We start from the raw sequence: 15,954 nt of genomic DNA on the forward strand, positions 1-15,954 counted from the left end.
TGCTTCTCTATGCCAAATAGCAAGCTATAGGAATATGCACACTATCTGCAGACATTGTGTTGCACATAATACAGTAATAATGCTGTGCCAATCCTCTAGCTTCTGTGTCACAGGGATTGTCATGCTGTTTGAAGGTATTTGGGGGCACCAGGTAGCCCAGCGGTTTAAGAACATTGGACTAGTAATTGAAGGGTTGCTGGTTTGAGTCCCCGACCTGAATAGGTGAAAGATCTGTTCACGTGTCACTGTGGATAACAGCGTCTGCTAAATGACTAAACTGTAAACTGTCTTTGTGTTAAAGTGGTGTTTAGTCTCGGTGACACGCTCACAGACACTTAAAGGTCTGTGTATTTCAGAATGTTCTCTTTTCTGATGCCCTTCTATGACACTGAAGTGCTGGAACTTTCTGTATCACTTCACTTCCATTATTACGGTTGTGTCCTTTTAGAAATGGTCCTTTTCTGACATTTAGACCAGTTTGCCCAAACTCCCTCTGCATTCTCACTTCATTAACTCTAACTCTTATGTCAAGATAAACACACACACACACATTAAACCCTGCCATGGAAAGGTGCCGCACACACACTGAACACACAACAAACATAACTCTCCACCCAAGAAGATGTTGATATTCATGGAGGAGGAGAGGAGCAGAGTGAAGAAATAAGAGACAACATCCTGTTCTGACTGATCCTGCTCCCTGTCTCTGCTTATGCAAGCCAAGATATGCTGCACACACACAATGGACAAGGCGACTGTACTGAATGAAGCAGACACGCTCCCCTCACGCCCTGAGGACTCCCATACATAAATGATTCTCGATCCATCTCTTTCTCTCTCGGTCTTCCCCTCTCTCTCTCTCTCTCTCTCTCACACCACCAAAGTCCCAGAAGAAGAGAGTGAAAAGGAGGAGAAGAAGCAAAACAGCATCAGAGGATGCATCTAGAAATAACCCAGTCAAACTCTGTGTTGCTCAGCAACCATGCCTCCTCATCTCTCCTTCTCTCCCTCATTCTCCCTTCTCTCCCCCAACCTCATGATGAGCGAGTCTCAAGATGAGTCCTACAGTCACACTGCATGGGGGAGGTGGAGTTTGGTGCTTTTCCATGGCTCTAGCAGTGGGAGAGACTGGAGCTATCACATTGACAGTGTCTGAGAGTGGGAAGGGAGAGGGAGAGAAAAAGAGTGACAGAGGTAGAGAGTCATGCTGGGTTTAGGAGGGAGGTGAGGAGGAGGAGAGGATGGGTGGAGGAGGAGGAGAGGAGAGGATGGGTGGAGGAGGAGGAGAGGAGAGGATGGGTGGAGGAGGAGGAGAGGAGAGGATGGGTGGACGGAAGGGAGGAGGAGGATGGGGAAGGGAGAACAAATGGAGGAGAAGGGGGAGGGGAGGGAGGGAGGACAGGTGGGGAGGACAGGTAGAGGGTAGGGAGGATGGGGGAGGGAGGATGGATGGATGGGTGGAGGAGAATAGGGGGAGGAGGAGGAGGAGGGAGGGAGGATAGGTGGAGGGAGAGGAGGAGGGTGGGTGGACAGGTTGAGGGGAGGGAGAATAGGGGGAGGGAGGATGAGGATGGGTTGGGGAGGAGGAGGAGCAGGGAGGAGGGCAGGGAGATTGAAGGGAGGTAGGGGAGGAGGATGTGGGGAAAGAGGAGTAGGGCAAGTAGGAGAATGGGAGGGAGGAGGGGAGAGGGAGACAAAAATGAAGAGTCACGCAACATTCTATAAATGTTATAGCCCAATAGGTAATGTCCAGAAGCCAGTTGTGTGTGTGTGTGTGTGTGTGTGTGTGTGTGTGTGTGTGTGTGTGTGTGTGTGTGTGTGTGTGTGTGTGTGTGTGTGTGTCAGTGTGTTTCTGAAAGTTAGCACCCTCTGCTGTTTAGAGTGATAGCAGCCAAATGTTGGGAAACGTCATGAAACCATCCAAGAGGAAGTCAAGGTGTCCTCGGGTCTAAGTCAAAATGACTGCTCTCTTTCTCAACTTCCCCCTGTACTGTAGTTCCTGTTTCTCACACAGCCTGTTGTCTGTCTCTCTCTGTGTGTTTCAGCAGAATGAGGTCAAAGAGGAACAGGTGGGAGGGCCCAAGGCTCTGTCAGAGAAAGAGGTGCGGGCCAGGATAGAGGACTACAACTCTAACGTCTCAGAGAATGGCATGAAACTGGTGAGTGCTACAGCACGTTACATATACACATAGGTACTAGTGTGAAGTATTGAATCTGAATTGACCAAAATTGACACACAGGCATCTTACTCTCTCTCACTCTCTCTCTCGCACTCAGGCTGCTGATGGTTTGTACACTGGCTTCATTAAGGTCCACCTCAGGCTGAGTCGGCCAGTCACGGTGCTTGCTGTGGAGGGTGCGGGATTAGAGGAACAGTCAGGCAAGGCAGACAGACGCGGTCGGCCAATGACGGTGTCAGAGGGCCAGGAGGGGGAGGGAGCGGGGTTGAGTGACAAGCGGACGTCGTTCTACCTTCCCAGTGACTGTGTGAAGCAACTCCACATTAGTAGTACTACCACGGTCAGGGAGGTCATACAGGGCCTGCTGAAGAAGTTTATGGTGCTGGATAACCCACGCAAGTTTGCCCTGTACAGACAGACACACCGCGATGGACAGGGTGAGTTATATACACATATACATTCTGGTCCTACTGAGTGTTGGTCTGAAGAGATCTGATAATATGCTAATAGCCTGGACGTGGAACCTGATGTGTCTTTCCTTTGCTGTGTGTCTGAGTAGATCTGTTCCAGAAACTTCCTTTGGTGGAGTGTCCTCTCTCTCTGAGACTGGTGGCAGGGCCAGACCCTGAGCTGCTCAGCTTTGTCCTCAAGGAGAACGAGACCGGAGAGGTGGAGGTAAGACAAACACACACACACATACATACACATACACACACACACATACACATACACACACACATACACATACACGCAGACACACAAACACATACTGTGTGTCCTAAAACCATTCTCTTTAATATCACTAATCTCTCTCTCTCTCTCTCTTCCTCTCAGTGGCATGCATTTTCAGTTCCTGAGCTGCAGAACTTCCTGGTGATTCTGGAGAAGGAGGAGACTGAGCGTGTGCGATTGGTGGAGCAGAGATTCACAGTTTACCGACAGAGACTACAGAAGGCACTATGCGAGCATCAACCCTGACCCCTCACCCTTGATCCCTCATCCCTAATCTCTCACCCTGACCCCTCAACCCTTACCCTTCTGTTGACCCAGGGAGAGACAGGAGACCACTGAAGCTCACAGACTACTATTCTCCCCTCATTACACGGTCAGCCCCCCTCCATCCCTCCCTCCTCACCCCCCCTTTGGGAAGAGAGGAGGGGTTGAGAAAGCATGGAAAGGGAAAAGGGGACTGATTTAAAGGGCGAGTGGGCCGGATTCTGGAACATAATCAGTGTTTCCCTTGGAGGTGAAAGACACGCTGAACTGACAGACCCTCTGACTTCTTTGGGCTCAGAGATCTCATTTTGGTCTGACAATGTGACCTGATGGGTCTTCTAATGTTACATTGAATCTTAGTTTGGTCTGATTATGTTTTTAAGATTATACTGCTGCTGCTGCTACTGCAAGTGTTACTTATTTACTTACTTATGTATTTACTAAGGCATGAGTCTCGCCCTGCTCTCGCCCTGCTCTATCTGCCCCAGTGCCCCTGCATAAAGATTCAGATGGACTAGAACAGACATTACCATTCAAAACAACGCTCCATGGTGGATGGACCATTTGGAATGTTCTATTACTTGATGTTTACGATATCAACTCTCAGGTTGTCCCTGCATGCCTTCTGTCCAGGGTCGAGGGTAGGTTAGGAGGGTAGGAGACGGGTGGGTATGCTTGGGTTGGGAAGTAGGGTTGGGATGCTGGGGTAAAGCTATGTTGGGTTAGGGTGGGGTGGGGCAAAGGAATGCCAGAATCCGTCTTCATCTTCAGACTCCTCTCATATCAGTCCCAGGGATGTACACCAGTGTTGCTCATAGAACTGCTCTGCTGAGCTAAAGAAGCAGAAGAAGACCTGAGCTCTCTATCCTAATTTATTTATCCAGCGCTGAAATAACCCCTCTATCTCAGGCGGCTAACTTTCACTTAATACTGCATCTCCATCTACCTGGGTAACCATGCTAGTGTGGGAGGTGTTGTGCAGATAGACGTATATACAATAGATCATCTCCATCTACCTGGGTAACCATGCTAGTGTGGGAGGTGTTGTGCAGATAGACGTGTATATCATAAATAGATGCTATTCCCATAGACACTAGTCTCTTCAGATAGCCATTGAGTACCCTGGCTGCATTCACATAAACAGAGACATAGGCCTTCTGTACCCGTTATTCATTCACCCATCCTACTGAAGCTATGTCTTCTGTACCCGTTATTCATTCACCCATCCTATAGAAGCTATGTCTTCTGTACCCGTTATTCATTCACCCATCCTATAGAAGCATACCGTATGTAAACAATCAGTAGATTCCTTCATTGCATGAATCGTCTGCTGGTGTTTATAGCATTTACAAACAGTTGATGTTTTGACTCTTCATATACTTTTCACCCTTCCCTCATCAATAACCCCTGACCTTTATCTCCTGACCCCTAACCTGGAAATGTACATTTCTCCTGATGGGAGACTGCTTTGCTGCTGTTCCCAGTGTCTGTGGAGAGGGTATGCAGCTGTAGCTACTGTTGTTAGAGTCCTGTTAGAGCTAGCCACTCTGTGCTGCTGTGACAGGCCCCTGAAGCCCTGCTACTGAGCCGACTGTTACAGGACCGAGTGAATGAGGAACTGATGCTCAAACACTGATTTAAGGTCAAAAGGTCATACTGCCAGGAGTTATTCCTGGTCAGTTCATGTAGTTAGGAAAAACTCCTGTTCCTATAGTTCATTGAGCTAAAAAAAAAAACATTCTGGTGATCACACCAAAGTTAAGAGGGACAGGGGCAGTGGGATATGCCTGACTGAAAAGATGACGTATTGTAGGAAAAAACGTTTTTGCACACTGATTCTGGCCACAGATTGGTCTGCCAGTCTGTATAGTATCCTATAGAAGGAGCATGAAATTAGTGATTTTTTAATTTATTTTTTAAGGGAATTTGATCATACAATTAATGTTTATCTGAGTGTGATGCATATGTATATATGTAAACGTTGGAGGAAAAAATATTATTATTGATTATAACGATTGTTAGTTGAGTTGGTGTGTGTGTCTGGGCTGAAGATAATAGTATAAATGTTATATGATAGTTCATATCTATGTATTCCAGTCAGTCTCTGTCATCGTCCAAAAGCACATGCCTTCCTGATGCCGAGGGTCCCTTCATCAAACCTGTTTTATTCCTGCCCTCACAGGGCTTATAGAAGCCACACAAACAGATCTGAGACCAGACTACATGTCAACGATGGAACCCATAAGATTGTGTGTGTGTGTGTGTGTGTGTGTGTGTGTCTTTGTGTGTGTGTGTGTGTGTGTGTGTGTGTGTGCTTGCATGTGTCTGTTACATCTGCGTGTGTGTTATTTATTTTATGGTTCACCCCCTTCGGCATGGTGTAAGTGTCAGAGGATGTGGGAAATCAATGCTTTCCAGTAATCTCTTAGTTTGGTTTATCTGAAGAATTAGATGTGTATATAGATATCTGTAAAGCTGTAAAGAAAATGAAGAATGAAATAAATGTCATCCTTTAATGAGTCTCCCTCGTCTCCTTTATGAGATCATTCACACTCTGTTTTCTGGTCCGGAAAGTCCCCTGGGTACACTTATATCATATCTCATGTGTGCTGTTGCCTTATGTCCCTGTTTATGTAGTCGCCAGGCCAGCTTCTTCCTGTCGGTGGTGGTTCTGCAACTCCCCAGAGTTCAACCAGCTCCTTCTAAAAGGCCTCTTTTTAGATTCCCTTCCATTAATTAAGAGTCCCAAATGGTTTTCTGTGTGCTCCAGAGGTGTGCTCATTCAAAAGCAGAGTTGGAGAGAAAGTTAACTGAATTATTTATACTATAGATAACTATATATTTTTGTGTGTTTGCGGAACAGAAGTGCGCTTTGCGCCTCAAATATTTTTTTATGGAATGTTTTGTGTATGGATTTTCGAAGCAGGGCACCTGTCAAAGGGGTTATCTCTTGGGTTGCCATGAAGTGGATGCAGATGATATACCTGAAGAAGGAGGTGAAGTGATTGGTGCACGTCGACTGACCTGTATGGTGGATGGAGTAAGGAAACCCACTTCGTCCATAGTATTGTTTTTTTTTGATGAGTCAGGCTTTATGAGATAACCTGTAAGAGCTTTTTGCACAAGCTCATCCAGTGTGATGAATGCAAAAGATTTGAGCATGTACCAAGTGTATGCAAAACGGGAGAATATCGTATTCCAGTTGAGGTTATATGCTGTCCCTGGATTGCCTTGTTAGTGTGAAGGAGACAGGTAGTTTGGAGGTGGTGAGAAGAGTGGAGGAAGCGAGTGGCGCTGAAGACGCAATGGTAATTGAGACTGCACCAGTGATTGTTTTTTTTTCTCAGCAATTTGAGGATCCTGATATATTTAATGACTGTATTTATGAATAGACAAAGACATCAATCACTTGACACCATTCATTTCTATGTGAAAACTCAATAGCACATTGAAGCCAAATTAAGTCAGTTAAGATGACGTCTCATGGAGCCATAACATGCGCAGTTTGAGCTACTCCAGGAAGTGATGTTCCAGGCTAGCTCTGTGCTGCCCCCTCTCATTGAGTAATGTTGCTTTCAAGACAACTGGGAACTCTGAAAAAAGGCTGGAAAGTCGGAGATCTAGAAAGATGCCAGAGTTTCCGACTTGGAATTCAGAGTTTTTTCCCACTCAGAGCTAGTTTTTTTCCCAAGTTCCCAGTTGCCTTGAACACACTGATGTCAGAAGTCTCATATTTCAGTTTCCAGTTGTTTGAACATGGCATACATAACAAGTTGAAGGCCGTCTGGGGTGATGCAGGCTGCCATTAGCAACTAAAGTCCTTATAACTTCTTCTGTGTGCAATTCTAAAATAATCGGTTAAAGGACATACATCGGGTGTATTACTGGTACCACGAGTGTCCTCTAAATATTTTGCTTACACGAAGATTGACATTTTTCCATTCCCTATTTTGGGCGATCCTGTTTTCTGCTAACAATGCATGCAGTACCACGGTCGGCCTTGAACTTCCGTGACTTCAATGAGAGTCGTTCTCCCCTGGATATATTACATGTGAAAAAGGTAGATTTTGTAGCATTTATTGTAATGCTCATAAACTGCACAGCACAAATGAAGATTTTTTTTTTAATGTCTCTATTTTTGTATTTTGGATGATGTCGTTTTTTCGCCCCTTTCATACAATGGGTATGCTTTCTATAGTTTACCAGCCGTACAATAGGTGGCAGCATGCACCTCTAACGCTTATTTCCAGACCCCATAATACCATAGAAGAAGAAGAATTTAATGCACACTTTACGATTAGCTTGAAAAACTCGGGGATATTATTACAAATATTGCCGCGTATGTACGTCGGCAGATTGAGTTATCATGTTCGTGAGGAAGACATCCATAGTTTTTTTTTTGTGGTTACTGGAGTTTGATCTGAAGAATGGGTAAGTTAAGATGTTATCTAGCTAGCATGGGCGAAATGGCGACTGCTGACTGTAGTAGCTGGATTGTCAGCTGTTGTTGTTGACATTTAGCCAACACAGTAGACCTCCTGACCCGTCGTCAGCATTGCTCCGTCTTCTCGCTCATGCACGATCTAATGTTGCAGGTACGGCTTTGCGGAGTTCGATGTGACGCCGACGACGCAGTTTATTTGCTGAACGGCAAAGACCTTTGCGGAGAACGAGTCATCATTGAGCACGCTCGTGGTCCACGCACGGACCGTGATGGATATGGTGGTGGTGGGGGTTGTAAGTGAACTCTGTACATTTGTATAAATGCATCACATTAGACTTTTTTCTCAGGTATGATGACGGGGAGTTCCAGCAGGGGGCAGTAAAGTCATGATCACAACACTTCGATAGCTCTTCCAATGATACTAGATTATTCTCTGTGGCTGTTCGTTGCAATTTGGAGGCCCACTGAAATAATACCTCTGTAGCCGTATAAATTCAATTTGAATCAAGCACAACATTGTTTCAAGTTGTATTAGGCGTATGTACGGGTACGCATGGTATCCACCCATCCAACAAAATGCTTACTTGCAGCTTCATTAAATATTAGAACGTTTTTGTATGTATGCAGTGTCTCGTTTGCTGAACTTTCCTCTCAAGCTATTGCTGATCTTTTATCCCGTGAAAAACATAATTTGATGCTGCTGTTGAACACGTAGGGTTTGGGTTGGGGGTGTTCGATGTGGTGTTTACATTTCAACTGTGTTGCTTGCTTTATGGCAGTGGAACACACTCAATAGTCTTTTTTATGTGCGTGTGTGTGTGTAAACATCCCAGCTGTGATGTAAACTAAAGGATATATGAAGATGCAATATGTTCATTATATCATTTGACTTCAACATTAACAAAGTACTAGATGTTTCAATTTGAAAGAGGCCACTGCGGGCTGAGTTCATGTCCTTGTCAGGCTAAGATGACTGCCTGTCCCGTTTTGCCTTGGCTTTCACCTTAATGTGTGTGTGACCTTTGACGTATGACCTCTTGGCTGACCTTACCGGAAGCCATGATGACGGCAGCCTTTTGCCAATAGACAAAGGTGAAGACTCATGTTAAAAGGAACTACCAGCTTTCATATGTTCCCATGTTCTGAGCAAGGAACTTAAACGTTAGCTTTCTTTTTTGTACATATTGCACTTTTACTTTCTTCTCAAACACTTTTATTTTGTATTATTTAAACCAAATTGAACATGTTTCATTCTTTATTTGAGGCTAAATTGATTTCATTGATGTATTATATTAAGTTAAAATAAGTGTTCATTCAGTATTGTTGTAATTGTCATTATTACAAAAAAATCGGCCGATTTAATCGGTATTGGCTTTTTTTTGGCCCTCCAATAATCGTTATCGGTATCGGCGTTGAAAAATCATAATCGGTCGACCTCTAGTTTTCACCCCCGCTGTGCCATACTGACTGACGGTCTTGTCCGTGTTCTTTTAAAGACGGTAGTGGTTACAGCAGCCGAAGCCCCACTGGCCGGGATAAGTATGGGCCACCTGTACGCACAGAGTACCGTCTTATTGTGGACAACCTCTCCAGTCGCTGCAGCTGGCAGGACCTAAAGGTGAGGACTGTATGTCAATTCTCCATCTTTCTCTGAAAACGGGTCAGAACAAGTTATTTGTTTTAAGCACAAAAAAAATGTGCCTGTTTATTAATTTCTACAATATATTTTTGGTTGACAGGACTTCATGCGCCAGGCTGGTTGAGGTGACATATGCCGATGCTCATAAGGAGCGGCCCAACGAGGGGGTGATTGAGTTCTGCTCCCGCTCGGATAGTCCTGGGCCTACCACATAATGCAGCCGTTGGGTCCTTATGGCCCTCCTGTAGAAGGGGTGATATGTTTAATTTGCTGTCATTCTAGTACCAAAGCTGATTAGTTACCCAGGCTTACAATGTGTTTGATCTCCCAGGTCTCGTAGCAGATGTCGCTCTCGCAGCAGGAGCAGAAGTTTTGGCAGCCACTCCAGTTCTTGCTTACGGTAAGAAAACTGCCCTGCCAAAGAACTCCACTTCACAAGGCTGGGGTAGTTGCATAGATGAATACTTAGTTTATCCCAGAGAGGAAATGTCATCGTAACACATAACTAGTTTTAATTTGTGTGTTTGTTCTCCACAGGTCACACTCTCGTAGTACATGCCGCTCTCGCTCCAGGTCCAACCAGAAATCCCGTTCTAGATCCGGGAAGAAGTCCCTCTCCAAGTCACTCAAATCCCGTTCCAAGTCCCGCTCACGTTCTCGCACCAGGAAGTCCTGTTCTCACTCCCACATTCATAAGTCTCGCAGGGGCTCAGTGAGCTCAAATCCAGCTTTCACTCCGACGCCCTCATGTCTCGCTCCAAGAGTCAGTCTAAAGTCAAGTCTGAGCAGGAATCCAGAAGCCACTCCAAAGAGAAGTCTGTCAGCAAGAAGTCCCAGAGTCGCCACCCAACCCCCACAGAGAATGGAAACAGAGCGGGCCAAGTCTGCCTCCATGTCTCCCTCCCCACAAGAAGACCATCACCAATCGAAGTACCCCGCCATGCACTCGACCTCTCGCTCCCCCTCGTGCTCTAAATCCTTCTCCCATTCGCGATCCAGGTTGACATCCAAAAATTCAATTGCACTTGTTTTAGTAGGAAGTATGGAAGATGGTTTAAAAATAATTTACAAATCGAATGCAGTGTTTCAATTTGTCCCACTCTGAGCATTTGGTTTTAATGAAGTTTGGATTGTAGTGCTTTTTAACATTGTTTTTAACTTTGCATGAGAACCAGGCTGAAAGATTGTAGATTGCTGTGGAACACATTGTAGAGGAATTGTTCTCAATTTCTTTATCTGTATGAGATTGCTTATGCTTCATGTTATAGTTACTGGTTGATGATGTTTGTTTCAAGAGGAAATGATTGATTCTTATTTGTAATCTCTGCTTTGAATCTCTGGTAGTCCGGCATTAAGTCATAATTCATGATTGGTTATAGCTAGATGGCAAGGCATTATGTTATGACTATCTTCACAAATCAAAAATAGAGGGAAATGAAGATCAACAATCAGATGTTTTTCCTGTTTGTTGCTTTCCTTAATGTGTTGATTATTAATATGCAGATTTATTGGTTTCTTTGATGCTGTCTGTATAGAGTCTAGACAGTTGTGATTGAGTATTGACAAATCATACAGCTTTAGTATAATTTATTACTACACTAATTGCAAAGAGAAGATGTATGGAAAATCATGTCACTGTTTGACCTGAGAAATCAGATTATTTACCCTCTAAATCAATTACATTTGTTTAAGGAAATGTGTTAATCACTTGTTAGTTAAACAGTTTTGATATACGTTCGGGTCCAAAGTTATTGACACCCTTCATTACAAAAAAATACCTGTACTGAGCTATATTGTATGCTCCAAATAAATGGGAAAGGTTTTACAAATAAATATATATTTATATGTATTTAAATGTAGCCTTTATTTAACTATACAATTGCTCAGAGAAAGATATTTTGTTGTTTAACAAGAAATCAATACTCCGGCACCCTCCCCTTGCGAGGATTATGGCGCTGAACAATTTCACTAAAATGTTTTATGAGTTTGGAGAACACATTGGGAGGGATCTTTGACCATTCCTCCATACATTTTTTTTTCCAGATCCTTTATTTCCTTTGGTCTGCGTTTATGGACTGCCCTCTTCCATTCAAACAATAGGTTTTCAATGTTGTTCAAGTCTGGAGACTGAGATGGCCAATGCAAAATGTTGATTTTTGTTGTCAGTTAACCATTTCTTTGTGGATTTTGAAGTGTGCTTGGGGTTGTCTTGCTCGAAGATCCACAAGTTTTAACTTCCTGGCAGAGGCAACCAGGTTTTTGGCTAAAATGTCTAGCAAAATAGCCCCATAATATCAAAGATCCACCACTGTATTTTAGAGTAGGTATGAGATTATCTTCTTTCGATGCCAAACCCACCACTGGTGTGAGGGGCCAAAGAGCTCTATTTTCATGTCATCTGACCATAGCACCGGTTCCAATCCAACTGCCAATGCATTTTTTGGTTGCTCTCCATTAATGTTTTTTCCTCACCAACCCTTCTAAAGAGCCTATTGGCATGGAGGTAGCGTCTAATTGGAGGAGGCAACTAATTGTAGATTTGGAGACCCAAAGATGCAACCAAGTTCTGTAGTTATCCAACTTTGGTGCTTTTATTTTTCTTTGCCTCCCAAACCACCATCTTCACTGTGCGTGGGGACAAGATACACTTGCTTCCAATACCAGGCAAGGTCACAATACAGTTCCTTAAGCTGTGATTCACTTTAAAAAGTAGAATGTCAATGCAGATTTTATAAGAATCTCAGGGATGCCAATAATTTTGAAATCTTTTTGGGAAAGAAACTAAATCTTTCTCTGAGAAATTGTGTAATTTTACAAAAAATGTTGAGTGTGCAATATAGCTCAGTATTTGAGTTATTTATTTTATACAGTCATTTTTGGTCATCTTTATCAAGCGTGCAAATAATTTTGGACCTGATTGTATGTTTGGCTTTGACTGTCCTGTTATTTGAAGAGATCACCATAAGATGTACCTAATTATTTCAATAAATGAATCTACATGCGTACATATGTGTCAAATAATATGTGCAGTTTGATTTAGTGTTTCAAAAGGAAATATGTTGAGACAACTAGGCTACATTATAAAATTCCTGGGCCCTCTTGGTGAATGCACTCCTGAATTTGACAAGTAGTTTAAGCGTATCAATACTCTATACATGCCACCATGTGGGTGTGATTAATACCTGTATACAGCGATAATACCAGTTGCTTTCAAACGAGTTTGCGTCAGTTCCCTGGATGCCCAGCACCAGCATGAATACATTTAATTAGCTTTACATATGCAAGAATCTTCTCTGTGAATTTACACTATTTTCTCTTCAATTTTGGACATACGACTTGACCAAATTTACTTATGAGTCTGAGACTTGAAAGCAAACTGTAGGTCACCGATTATCACAACAGAATATGCATAGCCTACCTGAGTAAGATCATTGCAAATGTAAAGCTTCTGTATTGCTTATTTCACGGTTAAATGGAGTCTTGTATTATACTACTAAGGCTGATATTGATTTCTAGCAGCGAGTGTCTGAGTTCCAATTCAGTTGTATTTAAGATCATTTCTGTTATTTTGATGGTATAAATCAATAATTAATCAATTTCTGTTCAAAAGCTGTTGACTCTGCTAACCCCATAGACATGGAAAAGAGGAGAGACATAGATAGTTGTAGTCAGGTATATTTTAATATATATTTTCCAGTTACTTATTTTCACTAAATTAAGTGGTTTGTGATGGTTCATTATTGTATAGCTTAGTTAGCTATTATTTGTCCCTTCCACAATCAATCTAATAATGAACATGACATGATGTAATTCAAACCATTTATCACAGTCATATTGTGTCCTCAAATTGCTTATCAGCTTTTATCAGCAGACTTCAGTGATGTCAACCTTGGTCCTTCACAGAATCATCAGAGCGTGACCAGGCTTTATGATGATATGCACCAAGCAATGTGCGTACACACACTAGGATCGTTGTTGCTGTCCTCACTTCAGTTCATGGTTGTCTAATGTAAATACTAATGTGTAATGGCTAAGAAGTGAGCACTAAACATTCTACTAATACTAACTGAACACCACATATACAGTACCTTCAGAAAGTATTCATACCCCTGAACTTATTTCAGATTTTATTGTGTTACTGCCTGAATTCAAAATGGATTTTCTCACCCATCTATCATGACAAAGTGAAAACATGTATTTTTTTTTTTTTGCAAATGTATTGAAAATGAAATATAGAAATCAAATCAAACTTTATTTGCCACATACGCCAAAATACTGTATCTCATTTGCATAAGTATTCACACCCCTGAGTCAATACTTTGTAGAAGCACTTTTGGCAGAGATTACAGCTTTGAGTGGACTTGGGTATGTCTGTATTATCTGCACATCTGGATTTGGGGATTTTCTCCCATTCTTCCTTGCAGATTTTCTAATGCTCTGTTAAGTTAGATGGGGAGTGGCAGGGAACAGCATTCTTCAAGTGTTTCCACAGATTTTCAATGGGATTCAAGTCTGGGCTTTGGCTGGGCTACTCAAGGACTTTCGCATTCTTGTTCCGAAGCCATTCCAGCATTGCCAGTCTCCCAGTCCCTGCCGCTGAAAAGCCTCCCCATAGCATGATGCTGCCACCACTGTGCTTCACGGTGGGGATGTTGTTAGACAGGTGATGAGCTGTGTCTGGTTTTTCCTGACACAGTGCTTTGCATTCAGGCCAAAGACTTACATTTTTGTCTCATCAGACCGCAAAATCTTTTGCCTTATGATCTCAGAGTCTTTCTCGTACCTTTTTGCAAACTCCAGGCGTGCTGTCGTGCCTTTTTCTCATTAGTGGCTTCCGTCTGGCTACTCTCCCATAAAGCCCAGATTGGTGAAGTGCTGTATAGACGGTTGTCCTTCTGGCAGGTTCTCGCATCTCAGTCAAGGAACTCTGTAGTTCTGTCAGAGTGGTCATTGTGTTCTTGGTCATCTCCCTAACCAAGGTCTTCCTTGCCTATTTTTTCAATTTCCCAGTGATGGAGAGCACTGTGCTCTTGGAAACTTTCAACACTCTAGGAATAGTTTCCCAGATATATGCCTCATCATAATTCTATCTCGGAGCTCAACGGACAGTTCCTGAGACTTCATGTTATAGTTTCTGCTCTGACATGCATTGTCAACTGTAGGACCTTAAACAAATAAAATTTTATTTGTCACATGCGCAAAATACAACAGGTGAAATGCTTACTTACAAGCCCTTAACCAACAATGCAGTTTTAAGAAAATCCCTAAAAAAGAAAGAGATAAGAAAAACTAATTATTAAAGAGCAGCAGTAAATAACAATGGCGGGGCTATATACAGGGGGTACCGGTACAGAGTCAATGTGCCGGGGGCACCGGTGTCGAGGTAATTGAGTACATGTAGGTAGAGTTATTAAAGTGGCTATGCATAGACGGAGTAGCAGCAGCGTGGAGGGGGGGGGGGGGGCAGCAATGTAAATAGTCTGCGTAGCCATTTGATTAGTTGTTCAGGAGTCTTATGGCTTGGGGGTAGAAGCTGTTTAGAAGCCTCTTGGACCTAGACTTGGCGCTCTGGAACCACTTGCCGTGCGGACGCAGAGAGAACAGTCTATGACTAGGGAGGCTGGAGTCTTTCACAATGTTTAGGGCCTTCATCTGACACTGCCTGGTATAGAGGTCCTGGATGGCAGGAAGCTTGGCCCCGGTGATGTACTGTGCTGTATGCACTACCCTCTGTAGTGCCTTGCGGTCGGAGGCCGAGCAGTTGCCATACCAGGCAGTGATGCAAACCGTTAGGATGCTCTCGATGGTGCAGCTGTAAAATCTTTTGAGGATCTGGGAACCCATGGCAAATCTTTTCAGTCCGCTGAGGGGGAATAGGTTTTGTCATGCCCTCTTCACGACTGTCTTGGTGTGCTTGGACCATGTTAGTTTGTTGGCGATGTGGATGCCAAGTAACTTAAAGCTCTCAACCTGCTCCACTACAGCCCCATCGATGAGAATGGGGGGTGTGTTCGGTCCTCCTTTTTCTGTTGTCCACATTCATCTCTTTTGTCTTGATCACGTTGAGGGAGAGGTTGTTGTCCTTGCACCACACGGTCAGGTCTCTGACCTCCCTATAGGCTGTCTCATCGTTGTTGGTGATCAGGCCTATTGTGTCATCGACAAACTTAATGATGGTGTTGGAGTCATGCCTGGCCGTGCAGTCATGAGTGAACAGGGAGTACAGGAGGGGACTGAGCATGCACCCCTGAGGGGCCCCCGTGTTGAGGATCAGTGTGGCGGATGTGTTGTTACCTACCCTTACCACCTGGTGGTGGCCAGTCAGGAAGTCCAGGATCCAGTTGCAGAGGGAGGTGTTTAGTCCCAGGGTCCTTAGCTTAGTGATGAGCTTTGTGGGCACTATGGTGTTGAACGCTGCTGTAGTCAATGAATAGCATTCTCACATATGTGTTCCTTTTGTCCAGGTGGGAAAGGGCAGTGTGGAGTGCAATAGAGATTGCATCATCTGTGGATCTGTTGGGGCGGTATGCAAATTAGAGTGGGTCTAGGGTTTCTGGGATAATGGTGTTGATGTGAGCCATGAACAGCCTTTTGAAAGCACTTCATGGTTACAGACGTGAGTGGTACGGGTCGGTAGTCATTTAGGCAGGTTACCTTAGTGTTCTTGGGCACAGGGACTATGGTGGTCTGCTTGA

General features: G+C 43.7%; 1 protein-coding gene, 1 long non-coding RNA gene and 1 pseudogene across 6 annotated transcripts in view; 2 read left to right on the top strand and 1 right to left on the bottom strand.

Annotated features, from left to right (window-relative positions):
* Positions 1–5,692, top strand: part of rassf5 (Ras association domain family member 5) — a 53,699-nt gene extending 48,007 nt beyond the window's left edge. For 3 of the 5 annotated variants that reach the window (XM_029774665.1, XM_029774667.1, XM_029774668.1), the window contains 4 exons: positions 2,046–2,159; positions 2,278–2,617; positions 2,740–2,855; positions 3,015–5,692. In XM_029774665.1, the coding sequence (XP_029630525.1) occupies positions 2,046–2,159; positions 2,278–2,617; positions 2,740–2,855; positions 3,015–3,158 (714 nt within the window). In that variant the 3' untranslated portion in view covers positions 3,159–5,692. The remainder of the gene's footprint in view (positions 1–2,045; positions 2,160–2,277; positions 2,618–2,739; positions 2,856–3,014) is intronic. The other 2 variants (XM_029774666.1, XM_029774669.1) reach the window with 1 other exon arrangement.
* Positions 5,693–6,974: 1,282 nt separating this feature from the next.
* On the top strand, positions 6,975–9,495 carry LOC115207526 (serine/arginine-rich splicing factor 6-like; annotated as a pseudogene).
* Positions 9,295–9,845, bottom strand: LOC115207527 (uncharacterized). Its single transcript, XR_003881021.1, has 2 exons — positions 9,572–9,845; positions 9,295–9,501 (listed from the first exon to the last, which is right to left on the bottom strand). It is a non-coding gene; the product is annotated as an uncharacterized LOC115207527 (long non-coding RNA).
* Positions 9,846–15,954: the final 6,109 nt, after the last annotated feature.

Source organism: Salmo trutta, chromosome 14 (genome assembly GCF_901001165.1).
Source record: "Salmo trutta chromosome 14, fSalTru1.1, whole genome shotgun sequence".
In the NCBI taxonomy this organism is placed as follows: domain Eukaryota; kingdom Metazoa; phylum Chordata; class Actinopteri; order Salmoniformes; family Salmonidae; genus Salmo; species Salmo trutta.